The 24,024-nt window shown below is 40.5% G+C and overlaps 1 protein-coding gene across 20 annotated transcripts in view; it reads right to left on the reverse strand.

Annotated features, from left to right (window-relative positions):
• SUPT3H (SPT3 homolog, SAGA and STAGA complex component) overlaps nucleotides 1–24,024 on the reverse strand; it is a 483,439-nt gene that overhangs the window by 111,626 nt on the left and 347,789 nt on the right. For all 20 annotated transcript variants that reach the window (XM_075126371.1, XM_048845697.2, XM_048845708.2 and 17 more), the window contains 3 exons: nucleotides 19,885–19,971; nucleotides 15,257–15,347; nucleotides 12,995–13,131 (listed from right to left, as the gene is read on the reverse strand). In XM_075126371.1, coding sequence (XP_074982472.1) covers nucleotides 12,995–13,131; nucleotides 15,257–15,347; nucleotides 19,885–19,971 — 315 coding nt within the window. The remainder of the gene's footprint in view (nucleotides 1–12,994; nucleotides 13,132–15,256; nucleotides 15,348–19,884; nucleotides 19,972–24,024) is intronic.

Consider the following 24,024-nt stretch of genomic DNA (forward strand, 5'->3'; position numbering starts at 1 on the left):
TTTGCGAATACAGACTAACACGGCTGTTACTCTGAAACCTGTCAACATTCCTATTGTTTGCAATAGGCCTTTGCTATTCAGGAGGAAGACACCTCTCAGGAAACAGAAGTGCTTTTCCTCTCTTCTGTGAAATTCCATTCACATTTAGTTGTGTAGTAAAGTGTTCAAAATCACCATTTCTGTTCTCTCACTTGAGTTCCACAGGAAAATTCTGATAGCATGCCAAAATCACTGAGCATTCTAAAGAGCCTAGCTCGTGCTGTCACAAAGCTGCAGAAGAGGACATTGTACTGGAAATGTATAGGAGCAGCTATAAGGGGAAGAGAGAGTGAGAGCCAGGCTGGGCTTCCCCCTCCACACATGGCTCTAGCAACGCATACTCTCTGGTGGCACAATATGGGACAGGAGCACCCCAACTCCCTGGAGGGTGGGAGATGGAGAGACACAAGGCAGGCTCTCCATAAACCTACATCTACTGTTACATCTATCACATAGTCCCAGCCTAGCATTCTACACACACACCTCTGGGGCATAACAATGGAAACAAAATCCTCCAACTCCTGGCAGCCCATCCCCCCTTCGAGGGGCACTATATGGGGCAGGAACCCCCACCTCCCAGAGAGGGGAAGTGAAAGAGCTGAGTTGAGCCTGGCTGCGTCCCATCACCACCTGGATCCAGCACATGGATCCCAACCCAACCCAACCCTCAACTCTGGGATAAGAGCCCTCCCTGCTGCCAGCTAACACACTGAGTCCTGTAGTTCAGGTCAGCTAGGTCTGTGTTGCAGTGCTGAGGCTCAAGGTTCAAACCCCGCTAACGATGCAAATGGGGGGACTTTGTGAGAGCTGTATAAAACAGAATTTGTTTTTACATTTACCTTTAAAAAAAAACCAACCTCAGAAATTACATACAATGACTTCAATGCACAAAAATGACTTCAAAGGAATGTTACTAAGGTTGCAATGCCAAGTTTTATGGTTGACTGTGCAACCTTTGTTTGATCCCGTTGTGCATATGACTTTAATTACATGATCATATGTGATGTGATCATAAGCACACATTTTTCCAGGAGACCCCCAAACTCATTCAGTGCATAAGGATACTGAATTAAGGTTGAATGGGCAACCCTAAATCGGGTGTTTCCTAATTTCTGAGAGCATGACTCTGCAGCCTAATTAATGTTGTTTTTGTTTTTATTTAGTTTAATTTGTGTGTGTATATCTTTTACACACACAAATTACATTAAAATAATGTTATTAAGGTTGAAAAGTCAACCACTAAAACGTTAGGAAATGCTAGAATTAAGGTTGTCTGTGAGTATGCATTATGATGCAGTCTTTAATCACGATACTATTTTTTCCACAGGATCCCTTTCTCATTCAGTGCACAGAATCTATGGTGCTCACTTACTGAGCAGCTATTTAATATTTTGTTTTATCCTCGTTATTCAATCTGTGGCCCAATGCCTTATTTACTGCACATTATTCAAACCTTGCTTTGAAGACACAATTATTTATTTCCTCATGGACTTTTTCTATGCTGCTCATTGCTGTAGTATCTGAATACTTCACAAATATTAATTTATTTTCACAAAACCCTCTGAGGTGAGAAGGTGGTATTATCCCTGTGATGCTTTATGATTAAAGATGACCATTTATATCATACAATTACCATACATCTTGTACAAAGTGTATCATGTAAGGTGTCGATGGAAAAGTTATAATCTATCAAGCATGATTATCCTGGTTAAATCCATGTATCATCTTTGTATCTGAAGTTATGAATATTGGCTATGTACTTGCATCTTAAACCCGTGTCATATTCTTGGATGACATGCACCAGATAGATTTACATCAGGGCTAGACAGCTATGTATTGATGGACTATCAAGGACACACAGCTCCCACAATGAGCTATAGAAGAAACTCATCCCACCCAGTAGGTCTTCTGTGGATGACTCAGACAGCTACGTGCTGGTGGCCATCCCGTGATTCAGCAAACCATGTATAAGGACATGTGATATGCTCATGTCAACCTAGACACCATTCTGGGCCAGTAACTTTTCACAAACAAGGGCTGTGGACTTTGTTTGGGACAGTAATTTTCCATGAACATGGCAGAGAACATAAAAGACATCTCCATGTTGCCTCTTTTCCTGCTCTAATTCTCTAGACGGTGGATTTACAACTAAAAGGAGCATCTTGAACTATAAACTGAGGACCTTCTAATCTCTTGGAAGTTACCACAGAGATGTTACAAGTCATCAGTCATTTCCATCACTGCTACGAACCTGATATAAGGACTTTGCAGTCATTTGTATGCATATGATCTATTAACCATTTATAACTCTGCTTTTCTTTTATTAATAAATTTTTAGTTAGCTTACTGAGCATTGGCTGACAGTGTGATATTTGGGTAAGATCTGAACTATATATTGACCTGAGGGTGTGTCTGATCCTCTGGGATTAATAAGAACCTCACATACGGTGAATTAGCTTTTCAATAATCCCTCACCATATCAGACCTATTTATCTGGATGGGAGCTGAGGGCTGAAATGTCTAAGCAGGACTATGTTTGTCTTCTGGTTAACCAATATTGCCCTGCAGAAGCTATTTTGTTACTGGCTTGGTGAATCTATTTAGAGAGTAAACCACCAGTTTGGGGGATTGCCGGTCCTATTTCTTGCAGTCTGCCCTGAGTGTGGTATTTTCAGTGTGGCTCATCACAGGCACCCAGTCACAATCCCCATTTTATAGATGGGGAACTGAGGCACAGAGAGATTAAGGTCAAAAGTAGCTACAGTTTGAGACACCTTCGACCTGATTTTTGAGAGTACTTAGTATTATATAGCATTTGATATGCTCAAAACACCGTTCCCACTGACTTTACTTGCAGCTGAGAGTGCTCAGTACTTCTGCAAAGGTCTCAAGTCGGACACCCAGAAAATGAGGAACACACAAAAAGTGACCACATGCAGCAATTTTTGATTTAAGTGACTTGCCCAGCATGGGGTCTACAGGCAACAGTCTCCTTCACTACAGAATCCTGATTCATTTCCAGAGCAGGTTCATCTTGTGCACTGAATGAGACAAGGGTCCTGTGGAAAAAATAGATCATAATGCATATGCAAAAGACGGCTGTCTAAGGAAACTTAATTCTGATATTTCCTAACTCTTGAGTGCTTAACTTTGCAACCTTAATAATGTTCATTTAATATAGCTTTTTTGGATATATATTTTCTAGGCTTTAAGAAAATATAAACTGGGAAAAAAATTCCATAAGGTGGCATCATACTGACACCCACATGGGCAGTCAGTAGCATTGCAACCTTTATATTCACCACACAGACCTTAGCAAACAATAAACTGATAGTAGGAGCAGACTGAATTTTGTATGTGGACCAGTACTAGAAGGGGATAAAATGCTTTGCTGAGGGGTTCACAGATATTTGCTGACAGCAGAGGAGCGGTGAGACTCAAGAATCCTGGATTCCCTTCCAGGCTCTGGATGGGAGTGTAGTCTAGTGGAAACAAACTCTTTTGCCATATCCCTGTTCCATCCTGTCTCTTCCCATGCCTGGCTCCGTGCCCCAGTCCCATTCTCCTTTCCCAGCCAGTCCTAGTCTCTCCCTCCAGGCTCGCTGTTGGAATCCCAACATCCAGTTCCTGTCTTCTTGCCAAGCCAGTTCATCCCCTCCAGGCTCCTTGTCCAATCTGTCTCTCCTTTTCCACCCAACCAGCTTTCAGTTCCAGGCTACCTCCCCAAGCTCCTCATCCAGTTTCAGTCCCAGTCCAATTTCAGTCCCAGTTCTCCCACTCCGTGTCAGATCTTTCTCTCCTCTTGTTGCCCCTGTTCCCACCCAGTGGTTCCTAATCCCAGTCCTTGTCCATCCAGTCCCTTGCCCCCTTCTCCCCAGCTCCACATCTGTCTTGCCCCCTTCTCCCCAGCTCCACATCTGATCTGTTTCCCCCCAAATAACCTTGCTCCCCATACACCCCCAGTTTCCTTCACTGGCTCCCAATGCCACCCTCCCCACCCCAGCTCCCAGTCTTCTTGTCCAGCCAATCCCTCTCTTTCCCATGGTTCTTAGGCTGTCTCCTTGCCCAATCCATCCTCGTCTTGGCTCTCCAGCTCCCAGGGGCAGTTTCCATCCCTTCCTCCAGTCCCAGTCTCACTAGACTACTTATCCCAATCTACTCCTCTCTCCTCCTCCTGGTCCACAGGTTGTTCCCTCTGCATTTTAATCAGATGGCTTCCTCCTCCAGGGGGGAGCCACTGAGAGCACAGAAGAGACAGGCTGCTCTCACTTCCAGTGCCCAGCCCCCAGCCTGATGCACTGCACCTAAGGGCAGCAATTTGTGCTCGTTCTCTACATGAGCATAATGAACAAGGTATTTGGGCACCACTACACCTTTTTGAAACTCCACACCCACTGTTTCTACAGAACACACAAGAAATGAACCAGTCCTATACATTCCACACACAGCCCTCTTCCTGCTGGGAGATTAAAGAAGAATTCCTTGCAACTTACTCTATTTTGCAAAAGAGTGAGTGAAACTAGTTTCTTCTCCGTGAACTATGCACAGCTCACCATAGGTTTTTCAATGAGTGCAAGTATTTCCATTAGCTCCATTGGGAGAATCAGGTCTAAACTGAATATGAATCTACGGATCTTAGAACAGGTGGTATACTGGCCTACTTCGTTTTTAAATATGTCTTGTGTGTAATTTTATAGGACAATATCTTCTAACAAGCCACACATTTTGCCTACCCCTTTCCAAATGTAACCAAGCTTTAACTTTTTCTTGGCTTCAAGCCTACTTTCTAAAGGTACTGTATTCTTCTATTGAAGTTATTTTCCCTCCACTGTTTATTCAAAAATGCAATGTACTATGAAAGCATTATGGTGGCTATTCCTGCTGAATTATTGCTGTATAAAATCAGAGTGTTGGAAATATATCCCTAAACTAGCAGACAGAGTGACAGATGAATGGTGTTCCTTTTAATCCTAAGGGAACAACAACTGAAATACAGCATTCACAGTGTGATGCTGTTTGCATTCCTTTGCATGTCAGTTCAGATTTCTGATGGGAAGGCTTTTTCCCTGTGGGGGAGATATCACCATTATAAAACAAATGATGGCAAATGACTTTTTTAGAAAGGAAAAGAAACCTTCTACACTAAATTACATTTAAAATGGGTCATTTTTGCAATTACTTTAGCTGAAAATAAACAACAGTTCTGACTATTAAAATATTTGTTTCTAATTTTTATCAGCATATAGCAGTAATTCTGACAAATTTTTATATGAAAAAACATTAGGAGAACTTTACGTTGGTATTCTCAAAAGCAGCTAAGAGATTTTAGAGCACACTGACTTTCAATGGGTCTTGTGCTCCTAAATCCTTTAGACACTTTTGAAAATGTCCTGTATTTGCACAATTAAGCATTCAGAAGTAAGAAAAGACCACCGGCATCCTTACTTCACATTATGATTCAGAATACAATTTTTGTAGCCAGATATTTATTTAGCATTTTGTAAGTGCTTTGGTTTACTGTGTGTGTTGCAGATAAACAAAGTACATAAAAGCCATTTCTGTAAAGACTACGGAGTAAACTGTACTTATGCACCATGTACTAAGATTGGAAACCAGATTCTCTTCATTGATCCAGGCCAGTTCCACCACTCAGGAGGTACAGAGGGACCACATATTAACCATTACCTATCCAGCTGTGAGGAAGTATGGGCTGGATGAATGCACTACAAGGTGGGTAGAAAACTGGCTAGATTGTCGGGCTCAACGGGTAGTGATCAATGGCTCCATGTCTAGTTGGCAGCCGGTATCAAGTGGAGTGCCCCAAGGGTCGGTCCTGGGGCCGGTTTTGTTCAATATCTTCATAAATGATCTGGAGGATGGTGTGGATTGCACTCTCAGCAAATTTGCGGATGATACTAAACTGGGAGGAGTGGTAGATACGCTGGAGGGGAGGGATAGGATACAGAAGGACCTAGACAAATTGGAGGATTGGGCCAAAAGAAATCTGATGAGGTTCAATAAGGATAAGTGCAGGGTCCTGCACTTAGGACGGAAGAACCCAATGCACAGCTACAGACTAGGGACCGAATGGCTAGGCAGCAGTTCTGCGGAAAAGGACCTAGGGGTGACAGTGGACGAGAAGCTGGATATGAGTCAGCAGTGTGCCCTTGTTGCCAAGAAGGCCAATGGCATTTTGGGATGTATAAGTAGGGGCATAGCGAGCAGATCGAGGGACGTGATCGTTCCCCTCTATTCGACATTGGTGAGGCCTCATCTGGAGTACTGTGTCCAGTTTTGGGCCCCACACTTCAAGAAGGATGTGGATAAATTGGAGAGAGTCCAGCGAAGGGCAACAAAAATGATTAGGGGTCTGGAACACATGACTTATGAGGAGAGGCTGAGGGAGCTGGGATTGTTTAGCCTGCAGAAGAGAAGAATGAGGGGGGATTTGATAGCTGCTTTCAACTACCTGAAAGGGGGTTCCAAAGAGGATGGCTCTAGACTGTTCTCAATGGTAGCAGATGACAGAACGAGGAGTAATGGTCTCAAGTTGCAGTGGGGGAGGTTTAGATTGGATATTAGGAAAAACTTTTTCACTAAGAGGGTGGTGAAACACTGGAATGCGTTACCTAGGGAGGTGGTAGAATCTCCTTCCTTAGAGGTTTTTAAGGTCAGGCTTGACAAAGCCCTGGCTGGGATGATTCAACTGGGAATTGGTCCTGCTTCGAGCAGGGGGTTGGACTAGATGACCTTCTGGGGTCCCTTCCAACCCTTATATTCTATGATTCTATGATTCCTCTGGCATGTGGGAAGTCTCAGCTGACATAAAGTCAGCATAATTTGCTTCTATGCCACCACACCTTTTGGTCAGAGATAAGGGACGGGCCACAAGGGGCATGACTGGAGTTCAGCAGTACTCATTAGTGGATGGTCTCTTAGGGACTGTTACCAGGTGGCACAGGTTGGTTGTTCTAACTCATGTTGGGGCTGAGATTGTGCAGGGCAGCGAACCAGAACATTGTAGTTTACCTGAGCTTAGAAAGGGATCTGCCCCAAATATAAGAGCAAATCTACTTTCACTCTGTATTTCTTGACAGTAGAGTGTTCCTCCTCTTAACCTTAACAGAGCATTTCCTGACCTTTGAGAGCTTGATTTTGTAATCTTAATGGGGCACTCCTGGTAGGTTGTTTTTTTAAAGGGTCCACCTCGCAGGAATTAGTATCTTATTGTATATTAGGTGACACGAACGAGAGAGAGAGTTCTTGCCTCAAAAAGGCATGTAATTGAAGACAATTACCACAGCAACCTGAAGCTCCTCCAGCGCATCTTAAAATCTGAAAGGCTGTCATCCATAGGAGAGTGAAGTACGTGGCCAAACTAATATTTATGAAAATAGACCACCTGAGAAGTTTGAAGTACCAGCGCATTCACATGCACACAATCCAATCAGTAAATTAGAAGACAAATGCAAAAAGTTTAGACCAGCACATGCCAGCTCACCTCTTTGGCCAAGCCATGTCATACACAAATTCTAATTCTAACCAATTTTCTCTTTTGAAGTGCGACTTTTAAGACACAGAGGAAAGCAAACTTGCAATCTATTTGCAATGTTTCGTTGTGCTAATGGATTCTATGGTACACTAGAGGCAGCAGAAGGAAAATTCAATCACAGAGTGATGCCAATGCTGATTATTCTACTGCACTTTAAAGGCAGGAGGCTACAATCCATAAGTCAAACATGGTTTCCCAAAAGACTACCACAGTTGTGGTTTATTCTTGAGAAACTGTAACCTAAAAAATCAGAAACAGGCAATTTCTATGCTCCTGACAGTTCCACTTTCTACTGTCTATAGTCAAGTTATGTCTATGAGGTGGAATACTTTATTTCATCTACAGTTTTGTTACTTTAAGTAGCATAACATAGATCGTTTACTGTTAGTCTGGAACACTGAGGTTTAACGATTCAGTGATACAGAATCACTAATCCAGCTTTTATTGACAAGGCAGTTGACTACTGCTGCAACTATTTATTGCTGTTTTTGATACTTTCTTATACTGATACATGGAATGTAATATACAATACAATTGCAATATAATCATGTACTTAATTGAACTGAGAATGATTCTTCTACTCTCAATTACTTTTAAGCCCTGAATTTTAAGATTGTTCATCTTTCACTTGCACCTTTTTGATTCCTATAATTGCCAGAGGTAGTATGCTTGTGTCAGATTAACACTATAGTAAGATGTCTCTAGCTGCAAGATATTCTGATTGTAGAATGCCCCTTCTATGTAAATTAACAGAGTTAGCTGGTATTTTTTAATCAAAGCTACTTGTTCTACTTCATTAGTGTTTGAAAATGGGTTGGAGCTTTCCTTAATCTTCAGTGATGGAAATACGTGATGGACATCATAGAAGAGGAAGACATTTCATGTAATTTCAGCTATAATTTTATCAAATATTTTTTAAAGAAATAAAGCATAGACAATATTTGCTTTCGGTATCATAAGTGAAACCATACCACTAAACAATCATATCCTGTTTAGCCCATAATGACATCAGAAATATATGTTTATCATCTGCTCTGGACAACTTAGCATGTTTTTGGCCCTGGGCAAAGCAGAACTGAAACCATTTGCAGTTGTCCAAACCAAGATAACCACACATTTCTGAGGTAATTGATACCTAAAAGGAACACTGCCTTTAGATCACAGTTCACGATTTAAGTACACTAATTCCTTAAAGAAGGTTGTTAAAGTTTTGAAAGTATGTATGTCTATTGGACTTCCTCCAAAATTTAGCATGGGTTAATCATAATCTACTGCACACAGAAAATGTGATACACTAGACTACTTAACATACTAACAACTCTTCTTTTTAGGAATGGAATACATTCTCTGCAATTGCTTATTTCTCCCGATCCACTCCAAAAAATAAAATTAAAAAAAAGTGTGGAGGGGGGCAAAATTCTAAGCACTTTGAAGTAACATGCATCATGAACTAGATTTCTGGTTCTATTACAAACACTGACTACAGACTTCATGGTGTTTCAATGTGAATGTACTGTAAAAGTTATAGGGCATGGCTCTTTTCTCATTCTGGTGCAAATCACGAGTAAATTCATTGAAACTAATGGAACTAGACCACTGTAAAACCAGCGTCAGAGGAGAATCAATCCTATTATGAATTTAATTGCACCCCTACGATTCATGAACTGAACTTTTATGAGTGGGGAAAAAAGGGTAAATGAAGTCATGCTAAAGCTTAGCCTATGGCATGTGAGCATATTCTCCAGCAGGCTGATAGAAAAGAATTATCTAGAAAGTAGGAATGGGCTCCTCCAGGATAAGTGTCTTCACACTTTTCAAGCAACTCCTACAGTTTAGCTGACTAAAAAGTTGGTTGTACTGGCACAAGTAAATGTAAAGCAGCAAACAGTTATGGGCCAGGACCCAGAACAGTTGCTCTCTCATTAATATAGTATTACTACTTACCACTTGTATACTGTGCCAAAAACATGAATGGTGCTGTACAGAAGCAATAAAAGGAAATGTCCTTCCTCCAAGGAACTTGAAATGCAGGTTGAGTGGTGGTGAGGGAAGATCTTAAATGACTTGGCTGAATTGCCACTCCTGCTACAGAGGCTGGAAACCATTGCTCTGTGGCATGGTTTCTCAACCTGGGGGTCACAACCACCCAGCCCTCCCCGTATTACTAAATGGGAGGAGATCCTGGCAAGATTCTGCCTAATTGGGATGGGAAGTCCAAGTACAAGAAAGACTGAAAACCACTATTCTAGCACAGGATGAAAATCAAGTTATTTCTTATCTAGGCTTCTTAGGAAATCCACCAACAGATAGAAGAACCAGGAAGGCATAGATGTCAAATACATCAGACAGCTCACCACAAAGAAAAGAAAAACAACAACAACAACAAAAACCCCTACCACCTCTCTACCACTGAAAATATGTAAATTCTTTTTAAAAAGCAAACAAGACACTTTAGAGATCTTATAAATAATACAAAGTAAAGACATTCAGGGCAGATCTCTGAAATAATAATGAAGATAGACTTTAAATGTATACATAGAAAAGGAAGCAGATCTTAAACAGAGAAGGATAAGCTCAAGACTGTGTGGTGTGGGAGCAGAACACTTTCCACTTTATTTCTAAGCTATGCTAACATGGAAAAAGGAAGCTGATTGTACATTCTTTAAAAACATTTTCCCATATAAAAGGAGTAATCAGAAAGACTTCCTCACAATTGGCACTATCCTAACCACAATATTTTGAAATAGAATTTGCTGTCTATCCAAGGAAAACAGAGCTGAGATGGATTGAAAGATCTATGACTACATCTAGTTCTTGTGGCACCTTAGAGACTAACCAATTTATTTGAGCATGAGCTTTCGTGAGCTACAGCTCACTTCATTGGATGCATACCGTGGAAACTGCAGCAGACTTTATATACACCCAGAGAATATGAAACAATACCTCCTCCCACCCCATTGTCCTGCTGGTAATAGCTTATCTAAAGTGATCATCGGGTTGGGCCATTTCCAGCACAAATCCAGGTTTTCTCACCCTCCATCCCCCCACACAAATTCACTCTCCTGCTGGTGATAGCCCATCCAAAGTGACAACTCTCTACACAATGTGCATGATAATCAAGTTGGGCCATTTCCTGCACAAATCCAGGTTCTCTCACCCCCTCACCCCCCTCCCAAAAACCACACACACAAACTCACTATCCTGCTGGTAATAGCTCATCCAAAGTGACCACTCTCCCTACAATGTGCATGGTAATCAAGGTGGGCCATGTCCAGCACAAATCCAGGTTTTCTCACCCCCCCACCCCCATACACACACAAACTCACTCTCCTGCTGGTAATAGCTCATCAAAACTGACCACTCTCCAAGTTTAAATCCAAGTTAAACCAGAACATCGGGGGGAGGGGGTAGGAAGGGGAACTAGGCTACCTTGCCCATAGATATGTGGGCACAGTTGGCAACGGGCTTTGTTGCAAGGATAAGTTCCTGGGTTAGTGGTTCTGCCACCATCAACCTCAGCCTGGTCCAGTCCACACAAGAGATCCACTTCCTGGACACTACAGTGCTAATAAACAATGGTCACATAAACACCACCCTATACCGGAAACCTACTGACCGCTTTTCCTACCTGCATGCCTCCAGCTTTCACCCTGACCACACCACATGATCCATCGTCTATAGCCAAGCTCTGCGATACAACCGCATTTGCTCCAACCCCTCAGACAGAGACAAACACCTACAAGATCTCTGTCAAGCTTTCTTACAACTACAATACCCACCTGCGGAAGTAAAGAAACAGATTGATAGAGCCAGAAGAGTTCCCAGAAGTTACCTACTCAAGGACAGGCCTAACAAAGAAAATAACAGTACGCCACTAGCCGTCACCTTCAGCCCCCAACTAAAACCCCTCCAACGCATTATTAAGGATCTACAACCTATCCTAAAGGATGACCCAACACTCTCACAAATCTTGGGAGACAGGCCAGTCCTTGCCTACAGACAGCCCCACAACCTGAAGCAAATACTCACCAACAACCACATACCACACAACAGAACCACTAACCCAGGAACTTATCCTTGCAACAAAGCCCGTTGCCAACTGTGCCCACATATCTATTCAGGGGACACCATCACAGGGCCTAATAACATCAGCCACGCTATCAGAGGCTCGTTCACCTGCACATCCACCAATGTGATATATGCCATCATGTGCCAGCAATGCCCCTCTGCCATTTACATTGGTCAAACTGGACAGTCTCTACGTAAAAGAATAAATGGACACAAATCAGATGTCAAGAATTATAACATTCATAAACCAGTCGGAGAACACTTCAATCTCTCTGGTCACGCAATCACAGACATGAAGGTCGCTATCTTAAAACAAAAAAACTTCAAATCCAGACTCCAGCGAGAAACTGCTGAATTGGAATTCATTTGCAAATTTGATACTATTAATTTAGGCTTAAATAGAGACTGGGAGTGGCTAAGTCATTATGCAAGGTAGCCTATTTCCCCTTGTTTTTTCCTACCCCCTCCCCCCGATGTTCTGGTTTAACTTGGATTTAAACTTGGAGAGTGGTCAGTTTTGATGAGCTATTACCAGCAGGAGAGTGAGTTTGTGTGTGTATGGGGGTGGGGGGGTGAGAAAACCTGGATTTGTGCTGGACATGGCCCACCTTGATTACCATGCACATTGTAGGGAGAGTGGTCACTTTGGATGAGCTATTACCAGCAGGATAGTGAGTTTGTGTGTGTGGTTTCTGGGAGGGGGGTGAGGGGGTGAGAGAACCTGGATTTGTGCAGGAAATGGCCCAACTTGATTATCATGCACATTGTGTAGAGAGTTGTCACTTTGGATGGGCTATCACCAGCAGGAGAGTGAATTTGTGTGGGGGGATGGAGGGTGAGAAAACCTGGATTTGTGCTGGAAATGGCCCAACCTGATGATCACTTTAGATAAGCTATTACCAGCAGGACAATGGGGTGGGAGGAGGTATTGTTTCATATTCTCTGTGTGTATATAAAGTCTGCTGCAGTTTCCACGGTATGCATCCGATGAAGTGAGCTGTAGCTCACGAAAGCTCATGCTCAAATAAATTGGTTAGTCTCTAAGGTGCCACAAGTACTCCTTTTCTTTTTGCGAATACAGACTAACACGGCTGTTACTCTGAAATACATCTAGTTCATCCCCCTACCTCTCAGCATGCATACGCAGGATATCAAGAAACATTTGCTTCTTGGAAGAAACATGGAAATAAGATTATATTTACACCATCTACCTAGAAAGGCATCAATGATTTGAAAAGTGGTGAGAAAAAAATATATCAGAACAACATGATGTATGACATCTATCGCACATTTCCTTTCTATTCTGGGATTGGATGTGAAAAGGACAGAAATTACCTCCATCCGCTCTTGTTTAACATCATCAATCTCATCATCTTCAAACATAGCCAAGAGCTCCCCAGTCTGATCAATAGAGTTGAGAAAGTCTTGAGCCAGCTTCTGACGTTTGTTGACACTGCTACTGTTGAATTTGTCTATAGAAAGGTGAACAAAATTAAAAACAAGTCTGTTATTTTGGTTCATCTGTGACTCTTTACATCTGCAAGACACACTTTAATAACATTAAAAGTGAGGACCTGTTTGAACAATACAGTGCTTCCCATTCTGCTAACAAATATATTCGAAATGTTCTGTTAGTCACTAAGTTTAAACCCTCTTTTGGAAAAGAACATTTTTGCTCATGGGAGGCTCTGTACCTGTGCACAGTTGTGAGGGCCTGCTTTTACTTATATCTTCACACCCATCCTCACACCATCATTAGTGCCTCCTGACCCCAAATGTCTGAGTTTGGAAAATGAGGCCATGACAACCACTTATCAAACTGCAACATTAATTACTAACATCACAGGCTTTCATAACCAGAGTGCACTATGAACGTGAACTACATCAAACAGGGCACTACCTGCTAATCATCTGAGCCAAAACTGCCCTATGCTCAACCATAACTGATATGCCCTCTGCCCTGCCAATCATAAGCAAACACTTTAAAACCCTTTCTTGTTACCACCTGATCTGCACAGAATCTTCCTGCGGAGGTGACTCCTCTCTCATGTGCATGCATACACTCAGCCAATGTAACACAGGGGAGAAAGTTCCTTCCCAAATGCATACATGGCAATCAGTCAATCTTAATGACCTTATGTCTTAAAAGCAATCATCACACAAACCTCAAAATGCAACTTTGCTGCTAGGACAGGATATAAGATAGGTCACCTCTCAGACAAACTCCAGAAGACCCTGGGTAAAAAGTTAACTAAACTGTTGGCATTAGAGCAGAATTAGAGCCTGTTTTATCCCACTGTCAACTATGGAGATAGTTGGACACACAGCCTATTTACCAAGAGGACAATCCCCTCCCGGTAAAGAAACAAACAAGAAAAAGGGGAAGGAAGACAACAAGCCAGTTGCTAAGTAGCCCATGAAGAAATCCTGGCACAACATGTCATATCTATATGAAGGCTGGGAACCTCATTTTGCTATAAAACTGAAAATTCAGCAAGTACAGTAGATGAGACCACAAAAAATGACGGTCAAATTTTCAAATGGGGCTTCTATAGTTTCAGCACTATATTTGCGCATACAATTTGTACAACGGACACTGCATGTGTAAAATACAGTGTGCTTAGAATTCATGGCTGCAACTGTAAAGCCCCATTTGAAAATTGAACTCTTAATTTTCAGGGGAATACTTACTTTTTAGTGGCATTTTCAAAAGTTCATGACTTACAAAAGATTTAGATATGAAAACTATAATTTACTACTTAATTCAAATCAATTTAGTGAGACTTTATTGGCATGACAAGCTACAAAAGTTTTGCCAAAGTGTAAAACAGAAAGAGACTCCCTCCTCAAGTATCTATTAAAAGTAAGAAAGATTTACCTCTGATCGGGTCTATCTGCAACCTTACTATCTGCCAACGAGAGGCCAGCTCTTCAGCTAGTGTAAATCAGCATAGCTTCTCTGACTTCAGTGGAGTTAAATGGATATTTACTAACTGAAGATTTGGCCCAAGATGAAACCAAAATCTACTCAGATTAAAAGTTATGTCCAGTTGTTTTAAATTCTGTGACTTGCTTATGAAATGGAGAAGAAAAAGTGTTTCCAATTGTTTAAACTATGCATTGGTTCCTTAAAATTTCAAACAACACAGGAAGAAAGTTCTGGTCATATATCAGTAGTAAGTGACTTTAAGATTATGGTTCCTTCGTAAAATATGTCAAAAACCCTTGATAATAAATTAACAAATGTCCATTCAAATGAATCTCAAAGACATGTACCTCTCCCTTGCACACTGTAGCTGCCACATTTAAATTACCCATACTGAAATCAATTAGCCTTTTAATCAGCACCAATTTCTTAGTTCAACACAGTTCTGACATTAAACAGTCCGACTTATCATTTGGATGGTGAATGGAAATATTGAACTTTTATGAAGTAATCTGAATGGAAAAGCACAAGGTTAAATGGACTTGCCAAATAAGCCAATATTTTGAGTGTCAAAAACTATTTAGATGGGGGTATACATTTTCTGTTGAGATTCACAGTGCACAATTTGATTATTCCCTTAAAAAGGCAAAAGTATCTTAAAGTTTTTCTACCTTCAAGGAGATCATCTTCTTCAATGCCTTTGACAATTTTAGATTTGTAGTCTCGGAAGAACATATATTTGAGCAGCCTTCTAAGCTTTTTCTAAGGGAGGAAAAAAAAGTACATTGATCATGATTAAAATGTATACAAAATGTTGCTTTACAGAATAGGGATCATTATAGAACACACACTGTGTGTACGTAGAGAGAGAGAGAAAGTAAGTATATTATTCGGTTAATATGTAATATTTACTAAATATATCCAGAATCTCTGATTTTCCAGCAGCTCAATGCATGGAAAACCCCAATGACTTTAAGGAATCATCCACATGAGCAGCTGCTAATTTGGGCCCTCTACAGATTTATTATAGTGCAGTGATAAAAATTCTATTGACTCTGGGGCCTAAATTTTCAAAAGTGACAGGTGATTTTTGGTGCCAAACCACTAAAGGCTGATTTTCAGAAGGCGGATGCTCAACACTTTCAGAAAATCAGGCCTGCTTAAGGTATCTCAAGTTGGGCACCCAGAATCATTATTTACTTTTGAAAATTTAGCCTATAAACACACAGTTCCAGGAGCTCTGAGTGAACATTAACCAATCTCCTCTAACACCCTCTTGGAAGCCTAACAGCTACTGTGTGCATATCATGCTCTATGATTAGAGGTGAAAATTTTCAGATGATATGTCAAAAATAGGCCATTTTTCAAAATGAAAAATTATCAAGAATTTGTGCTTTGACAAAATCAGAAAACACAAACTGTTGCAAACTGTTGCAGTTTCTCAGCTTTTTGGGTTTCTTTGGTTTATTGGTATCCCTTTCCCTTTCCTTTCTTACCTTATTTAGTGACAAAAGAAGAAAAAAGGGTAGTGATTAAAGAAAGAACAAGTGGGATAGAGAAAAAAGGGGAAAAAAGGAAAAGGTGGAAAATGAAAAATATTAAAAAAAAATCAAAGAAAATGTTGAATTTTGAAAATTTGTTCCTTGTGTAAACCTGGGGAATGAAAATGATTTCAACATTTTTAGTCCAAATTATTTCATTTCTTGACCAGAATACTTATCCATAGATCCCAAGGCTAGAAGGGACCACAGTGATCATCTAGTGGGACCTTCTGTATAGTTCAGGCCATAGAACTTCCCCAAAATAATGCCTAGAGTTCATCTTTTAGAAAAACATCCAATCTCAATTTAAAAATGGTCAGTGATAGAGAATCCACCACAACCCCTGGAAAATTGTTCCAGTCGTTAATTACCTTCATAGTCAAACATGTACACCTTATTTCTGAATTTGTCTACTTATTATAATAGAAGAAACTAAGGCAACCAAAATATGGGGTTGCATGACACTTTCCATTACAAAGTATTCTTATAGTCTTTTTCTGAGAAGCTCTAGCAGCTCCATTGTTTGCAGCAAGCCTACAAAATGCAGGAGGGACAAAGCACTGAGGCTAGAATTGTGCCATTCATTTGTCCCATAAAATTCCAGTCAGGTTTGGCTGCAATATTAAACTGTTTAAAATCACCATTTCCCTTCTCTTGCTTGCATTCCTCAGGCAATTTTTGGCAACATACCAGAACAGTAACAGAATATGAACATTTTAAGGCCACCACACCACAGCAGCAGCAGAGACCCCATTCTAGGGCTCCCTTTATCACAACATACACTGCCCCACCCCAGACCTCGCACATGGCCTCAGCTGCCCATCCTCAGCTCAGTGCAGGCACCAAACAGAGTAGGAGCCCTTCATCTCACAGCGAGGGAGGGAGGAGAGAAGAGCGAGACAGACAGGCAGGAAATTATATTACAATAACATTATTTAAGTTGAAATATCAAGCACTTTAAAGTTAGGAAATGCCAGATTTACAGTTGCCTACACAATCTTAATTTTGACCCTGGGGTGTATGGATTGCAACTTTAATTACATGACCAGATACTATTTCTTCCACAGGACACCTGCGTCATTCAGTGCACAGGATGAACAAAGCTGCTTGAACAGCAGCTACTCAATATTTTATTTTCTCTTCATTGTTCAGTTTCCTTACTTTTGAGTGCTTGACTTTGCAACCTTAATAATATTCTTTCAGCAGTTTTTGTGTGTAACTTTCTAATTTCTTAAAAAGCACACTAAAAAATAGAAAATCCATCATGTGGCATTATACTGACATCACATGGATCATCAGCAGGGTTGGAATCTGCAGATCCACCACACAGACCTCTGCCATTTGAGCCAACTGAGTAACTGACAGCAGTAGTAATTAGCCATCCTCTACTAGAGGGGAATGAGACACTGTGCCAGTGGGTTTCATAGATATTTGCTGACAGCAGAGGAATGGTGAGACTCAGGAATCTTGGGTTCCATTTCAGGCTCTGGAGGAGAACGTGCTTTACCATTTCTTTGCCAAGCTGTCCCTCCAACTTTTGCTCTCAGTCCTGGTCTCTTTGCCTAGGCATTCCAGTTCCTTCCCACCCCAACAACTCCTTGTCTTCAGTCTCCTTGATCAGTCAGTTCCAGTTCCCACATGCTGGCTGAAACGCCAATGTGTCTTTCTCCCTTGCCCCCATCTCCCGATGCCTCCCCCCTCACTTAAGTTATTCCCTTCTCTGTCTCGTTCCCAGCCTTCTCATCTAAGCTTCTCCTTCCACCCAGTTCTTTCTCCCAGTCTCTTTGCTCAGCCAGTCCCAGCTGTTCCCCGGCATCCTAGCTCCTCATCAGATCTGTCTCCCCACCCCACACCAGCAGATCTGTCTTCCCACTGTCACACTGCTTCCCATTTCCTGTCTTCTTGCCCAGCCAGTCTTAGTCTCTAACCCCTGCTCCCAATGTAAGTCTCCTGGCCGAGTCAGTCCCAGTTCCCACCCTGCAACCCCATCTTCCAGTCCCAGTCATGGGTTACCCCGAGCAACTTGTCCCATTTGGTCCCCGTCCCCCGTCCCCCCCCGCATGCCAGCTTTGGTTCTTGTCCCATCTATATTTATATCGGGTAGCTTCTTCTTCCATGCTGCGCATCAGCAATGGGGGCATTGCAAGCACAGGAGAGACAGGTTTCCTGGTCTCAATTCTTGTACCCAGCCCAACATGTCTGCACCAGCCCAGAGCCGCCAGTGCATGGAAAGTCACGCTCAGTCACGTCAGCTGGAGCATGTTCATTATAGATGGAATCCTTAGAATTTTTATCTGTTAAGCTCTAGGAAGTCTCTACTGAGCATGTGCAAACTGATTTCAAAGGCTTATAACTTGACCTAATTTGGGTGCATTTTAATGGGGATGGCAAAAAGCACATTCTTGACACACAGACCACACTCTTGCCAAATTTCAAGTTCATATTTCACAGCATGGAGGGACTAGAGCCTCACAAAGCAAAGGTCACCGGAATATTTTTAACATGGCCAAAAAAGTGTATTTGTCCCTAGCTTAGTTCTTAGAAAAGTGTACACCATTTTAGTTGAAATTTTCCACAAAATTTCAGCCTGAGGAGACACTTGGCAAGAAAAATTTCAGTCCAAATGGTTAAAGTTTGACAAAGTTATAAGCAACTGAAAATGAAGTCTTATAAAAGGCAACTTTAACAACAGAGTTGCTGGTAGCCCCGGTATAATAATGAAATGGTGGTCCATGTTGCAAAGAGATTACAATCTAAGTAGACAATGAGACCTGATTGTGAAGAAAGAAAAGGTCATATATACATCTTGTTAGTTTCTGACCTTAAAATACTTTAGGATATATGTTGAATTGGCTAGGAGTCTGTTAGATATTGTAGTTTATTTTTATAAGCTAACGTTCTTATTTTGAGGAAATCGAGGGGAGGAAATGGAGGTCAGCAGTGGAAGACTAATCAAGAGAGGGATTTGAAGGAGAAGTGGCAAGCAGGATCAGAGAAGGTATTTCATGTTTGGTGACAGTGCAAACCACAGCTGGCTGTGGAAGATGGATGCCAAAATACAGTAAGACATGTTGATTGATGAAAATGTAAAATCTGATGTAGAAGGAGATCAGAGGCCTGCAGAAGGATTCAAATAAGAAGGAAAAATTCATAATAATGAGAGCTGAAGACGATTTTAGTTGCAACATGCAGGATTAACTGGAGTGTACAGTTTGAGGGTGCCAATACTCAAGATGAGAGAGGAATGGGACATCAACCAGGGTTTTGGAAGCTTGTTTGGGAGGGAGGAAGAAGGAAGAGAGATGATTTGGGGAAATATTATTAAAAAACAGACATGATTTATTGACATCCTAGATGTAGAGAGGGGAAAGGACAGAGCTGTGCCAAGTGTCACATCAGGAGCCAGAGTTCAGGTAAGCGGAAGGATGTTATAATGATTGATAATGATATAAGTGGAAGGGAGAGAGAGGCTACGGCTTATCATAGTCTAAATTATTATTTGAGATGAAAACAACCTACTAGGTCAACTTGCTATCACTCTGCCAGTGCAGGTGAAAACAATCAAGTGAAAAATCTATTGATAAGTTGAAGTTATCCCAGAAACTAAAACTGAACTAATTATAATGACATTATCCTTTTTACAAATTGCTATTCATAAGGATGCCTCCCTTGGTTTAAACTAAGTGAACAGATTAAACTAACATACACATTGTCTAACTTACAGTTCACAATATAAATTGACTAGCTTATTACTGTACCTTATCTTTGCGCATCAAAAACAGAAGATCTTCAGCAGAGATGACTCGAGCTCCTCTCATCTGAGAAACTTCAGCTGCTTGCTGCAACTGATAAAAACAAAGAAATGTACAACTATGGCTTCTGTAATATATGTTGTATTTAGTAGGTTTCAAAATAGGTTCAGATAAATACACTGTGGTGACATGTTGGAAAATATAGATCATCTTAAAAATATAGGCTGGGACTTTCAGAAGTGCCGAAGGGAGTCAATCACCCAACTCCCATTAACCAAAATTCCAGCCATAAATTATATAAAGACTGAAAAGCTTTTGGCATATCTCAACAATCATAATGCTGCATTTAAAAGTAAAACCTCTTGTTTCTCAGCATATACAATTGTAATTTCTACCATTTCTTTTCTTCAAAACATTTTCTAGTGCAGTCTAGAGAACAGACATGAGTCCTCTAATGCAGACAAGTAAAAAGCAAAGCTCTTCCTATAAAAGGGGCAGACTAGCTGGCTGATTCTGCTGAGAATTTCTGGGCAATAGCAAACATTAATTCTATAAATATACATGAAGACATTTTTAGGGAAAAGTCCTTCACTTTCAACAGTACCAATCTTATCCATATGCTAGGAATGTTCTTTTTCACTCAGACTTGAAGGACACAAAGAAAGAATTGAGCAATTGCATAGGTTTAGATTATGGCTGCCACGGGAGTGCGAAGGGAAAGAACTGCCTTCATCTACATTATAATCATTGTGGCCTAAAGGTTGTGCCTCTACAGGCCAGCAAGACCTCCAAGTCCATTGAGTCTTCTGTCCATGGATCAAAGGTCTCCTGAGAAGAGCCTTTAATGGAACATATAATAAATAATCCCCTTTACACCAACAGCAATGTGGGTGGCTTCAAGAAAATTGTGCTAAGAGTCCACTTCCAAGTCCCAAAGAGTCCATTTTAAAGACAGCATAAAACGAGTTGACACCAAACCTATGGCAAACTGATAAATAACAAGTTGCTGGGCTAATGAGGCCTAATCCCAAACCCAATGAAGTCACTGGAATTCCTTCCACTGAATCCAATGGGCTTTGAATCAGGCTGGCGGTCACTTTGAACACCAGGTGGGGGGACATAGAGTTCTCATTGGACTAGTTGCTTCCCTATCCCAAGCTTGGGAAATATTTTTCCAGTAAGGAGAATTTCATCACAGGATGTTTGCTTTCATCCCTGTCTTTCTCAGCTGGTGGGAGGAATACAATTACATTAAAACTCATGTGTACACCTGCAACATGATACAAAAAATATATATCTCATTTCTTTTCATGCAAAAATGCCTCCATACTCCACTTTCAGAAATACATTAATGCACCTGAAAATAATTTGTAGAAATTCTATCCTTCATACTCATGCTAGCAATGGTTTCACTCAGCATCACTGGCTGAATAAGTATATTATTAATCTGAGCTCCCATGCTGCTATGTCTTGAAATAGACCTATTCAGAAGTTAAAAAGATCAACAAAAACAGTAGCTGTTTCTAATATCCAAAGGAGAAAAAAAAGATTTTCATTTTGGCAAGTGTTCAGTGGGCAAAGGATTCAGTCCATAAATCATAATACTGGACTGCATTAATTTTTTTCCACACTAATCACATGCACACAAAACGTTAACTGTATCTGGTATGCACAACACAAAACATACTGCATGAAAAGCTTCAGATTTTTCCTTGAAATGCTCACTTGGGCCTTTACAGCGACAGAGAGCAGAGAGTTTTCAGGAATTCAGAAGTCACAGTAACATAATCTTACTTGAAACTGAACTGGAAAATGTAAGAATGTGAAAAATGATCGTTCTATTTTTTGGCAAAGGCAAAACTGCTTCTTATTCTGATTAGTCTGAGGGCACACAAGGTACTTATATTTCCAGCATAAAATATAAAGAGGCTGGGGAAAAATATAAAAAGAATGGGTTGCATTTATCCCTGGTGTAACTCAGATCAAGTCAATAGAGTTACCCTATGGGTGAATTTGGGCCAATACATTTATAAGTGTTTCAAAAACTGACCTTGGCATGGACAATAATGCAACGCAGCCTTTTCAAATATCATAAAATTGGAGAACTACTGAAACTGAAAAGATATCTTAGTGTAACTCCTCTCTGTGCAGAAAATACCATCGTTTAAGACACTTGCATTATCCTTACAACATTCTTCTTCCAATCACAAAAAAATGACATCTTAATTTATGTCAACTACAAACAAATCTTCTTTCAAATGACAATGAAGATATGAATGTGACAAAAATAATTTAAAATGAAGGCTTCTACTTCCTTACCAACAAAATAATGGTGTAAACGAAGCACATTTGGCCAGACTCAGGCCTCATTTACACCCAAGAAAATCCAGAATAACTTCACTGATTTCAACAGAAGTATTCTGGATTTACACTAGTGCAAGCAAGATCAAAATCTGGCTTAATGTCCTTAGTTCATACCAACACAATAGGAGCTACATAGTTGAATTTTCTCGGTTTAGTTGGTTGGTGCACCTCCTTAATTTAGTGAAAGCACAACGAAGCTCTGTATTTTATTTCTTCAATTTTTTTTTAAAAAAAAAGGCAAAACAGGAGAATAATTCTTTCATGCAAGGTTATAAAATATGAATTATTTATTCAAAGAGCCCATAACTACTTCTGAACTGGTACATACATATTTACCTGAGTAACTGGAACACATTCAGGTAAATATGTATTTAGGCATTTTTTTAAAAGTATATGCCACATAGTCCAGGCTGGGGGCAAAATATGTATTTATAGTTTTAAACAGCATATAATTGACTCATATAACCACAATATCTGAGTGCAAAGCTATAATTGTATTGTAATGAACTGTCGTGACTGTCAGAATTACTATTAATATACAACGTTTCAATTCCTTCCCTTCCTAGGGACTGAGGGCCCTGGCTTCAGGAGAATTCCCATGATCATGTTGCGTGGGGAAGGGGGATTTCAGGAAATTGCATAGAGGATATATACGTCAAGCTCTGTATAGCTCAGCTCCCTCGGAACATCAGGTCCAGTTATGCATCACTGCAGTCTATAGGAGTTTTGCCATTGGCTTCAATGGGAGCAAAGTCAGCCTCAAGTGCAATGGCTTTTTAGGGTGGAACAGCCAGTGATAGGGCAAGTGGATCTACTGCCACTGTCTCCACATGGTGTTTGGGGGTGGGATGTAGTGTAGGGGCTATGAAGACTATTCCCATGCTGAGGCTGCAGTAACAACTGTGAAGTGGCATCAGTGCTGCCCTGACCCCTGGTGAAGATGTAGGATTGTTTCCCACCATCTTCCTGTGGAGTTCCCTAATCCCTACTCGAATTAGAGCACTCAGGTTGGGCACTAGGAACAGAACTTGCTGTAGTCTGAGTGCAAAGCTACTGTATATTAATAGTTTTTTATCTTTAAATTATTAAATATGCTTAGTCAATATTTGAAAACATTTTATTTTGAGCTATTTTAATGCACAGGAAGCACCCACACATATTTAGCCTTTTAAGAACAAAAAAAAAGGCAAGCCCAATTTTCTCAAAATTAGGAAAAAAAGAAAAGAAACCTCAGAATTTTTATTACAATAAAATTATGAATCCCTGAAAATAAAAGTGTTGAAATAACCCTAATTATAGCAGTGCAAATGAGTTCATGAAAACTAAGTGTATTTTACAATTTTGCACGTTACAAAGAAAGTAGTATATACTGTAACTATATTTTAAAATCTGAGAAGAAATACTGGGGAATAGTACTTTAAAAGTTAATTACTGGTTTAATGAGTTAACTAGAATATGTTAATAGTCACCTTAGGGCTTATTTATTTTTCTCTCTCTCTTTCTTTTTGTAACTTCTACAAATTATAAATTTGATTAAAGGAGTACTCACTCTGCTGTGACAGTAACAGTTACCTCAATCAATACAGTCTGTTTTTTCACAATGAATTTTTTCACAACAAACAATTGCGGCAAACATTGTAAAGAAAATATTTTAACAAAATAGGTAAAAGGCTGGAAACCAAACAGGTTGTATTTGTGAAACAATCATTACAGTTCTTAAACTACATTAAAGAACGGTGCTAGGAAAGGCTACGTGCTAACGTTTGCATACCTTTAAAGTGG

The sequence above is a fragment of the Caretta caretta genome, chromosome 3 (genome assembly GCF_965140235.1).
Source record: "Caretta caretta isolate rCarCar2 chromosome 3, rCarCar1.hap1, whole genome shotgun sequence".
NCBI classification, from domain to species: domain Eukaryota; kingdom Metazoa; phylum Chordata; order Testudines; family Cheloniidae; genus Caretta; species Caretta caretta.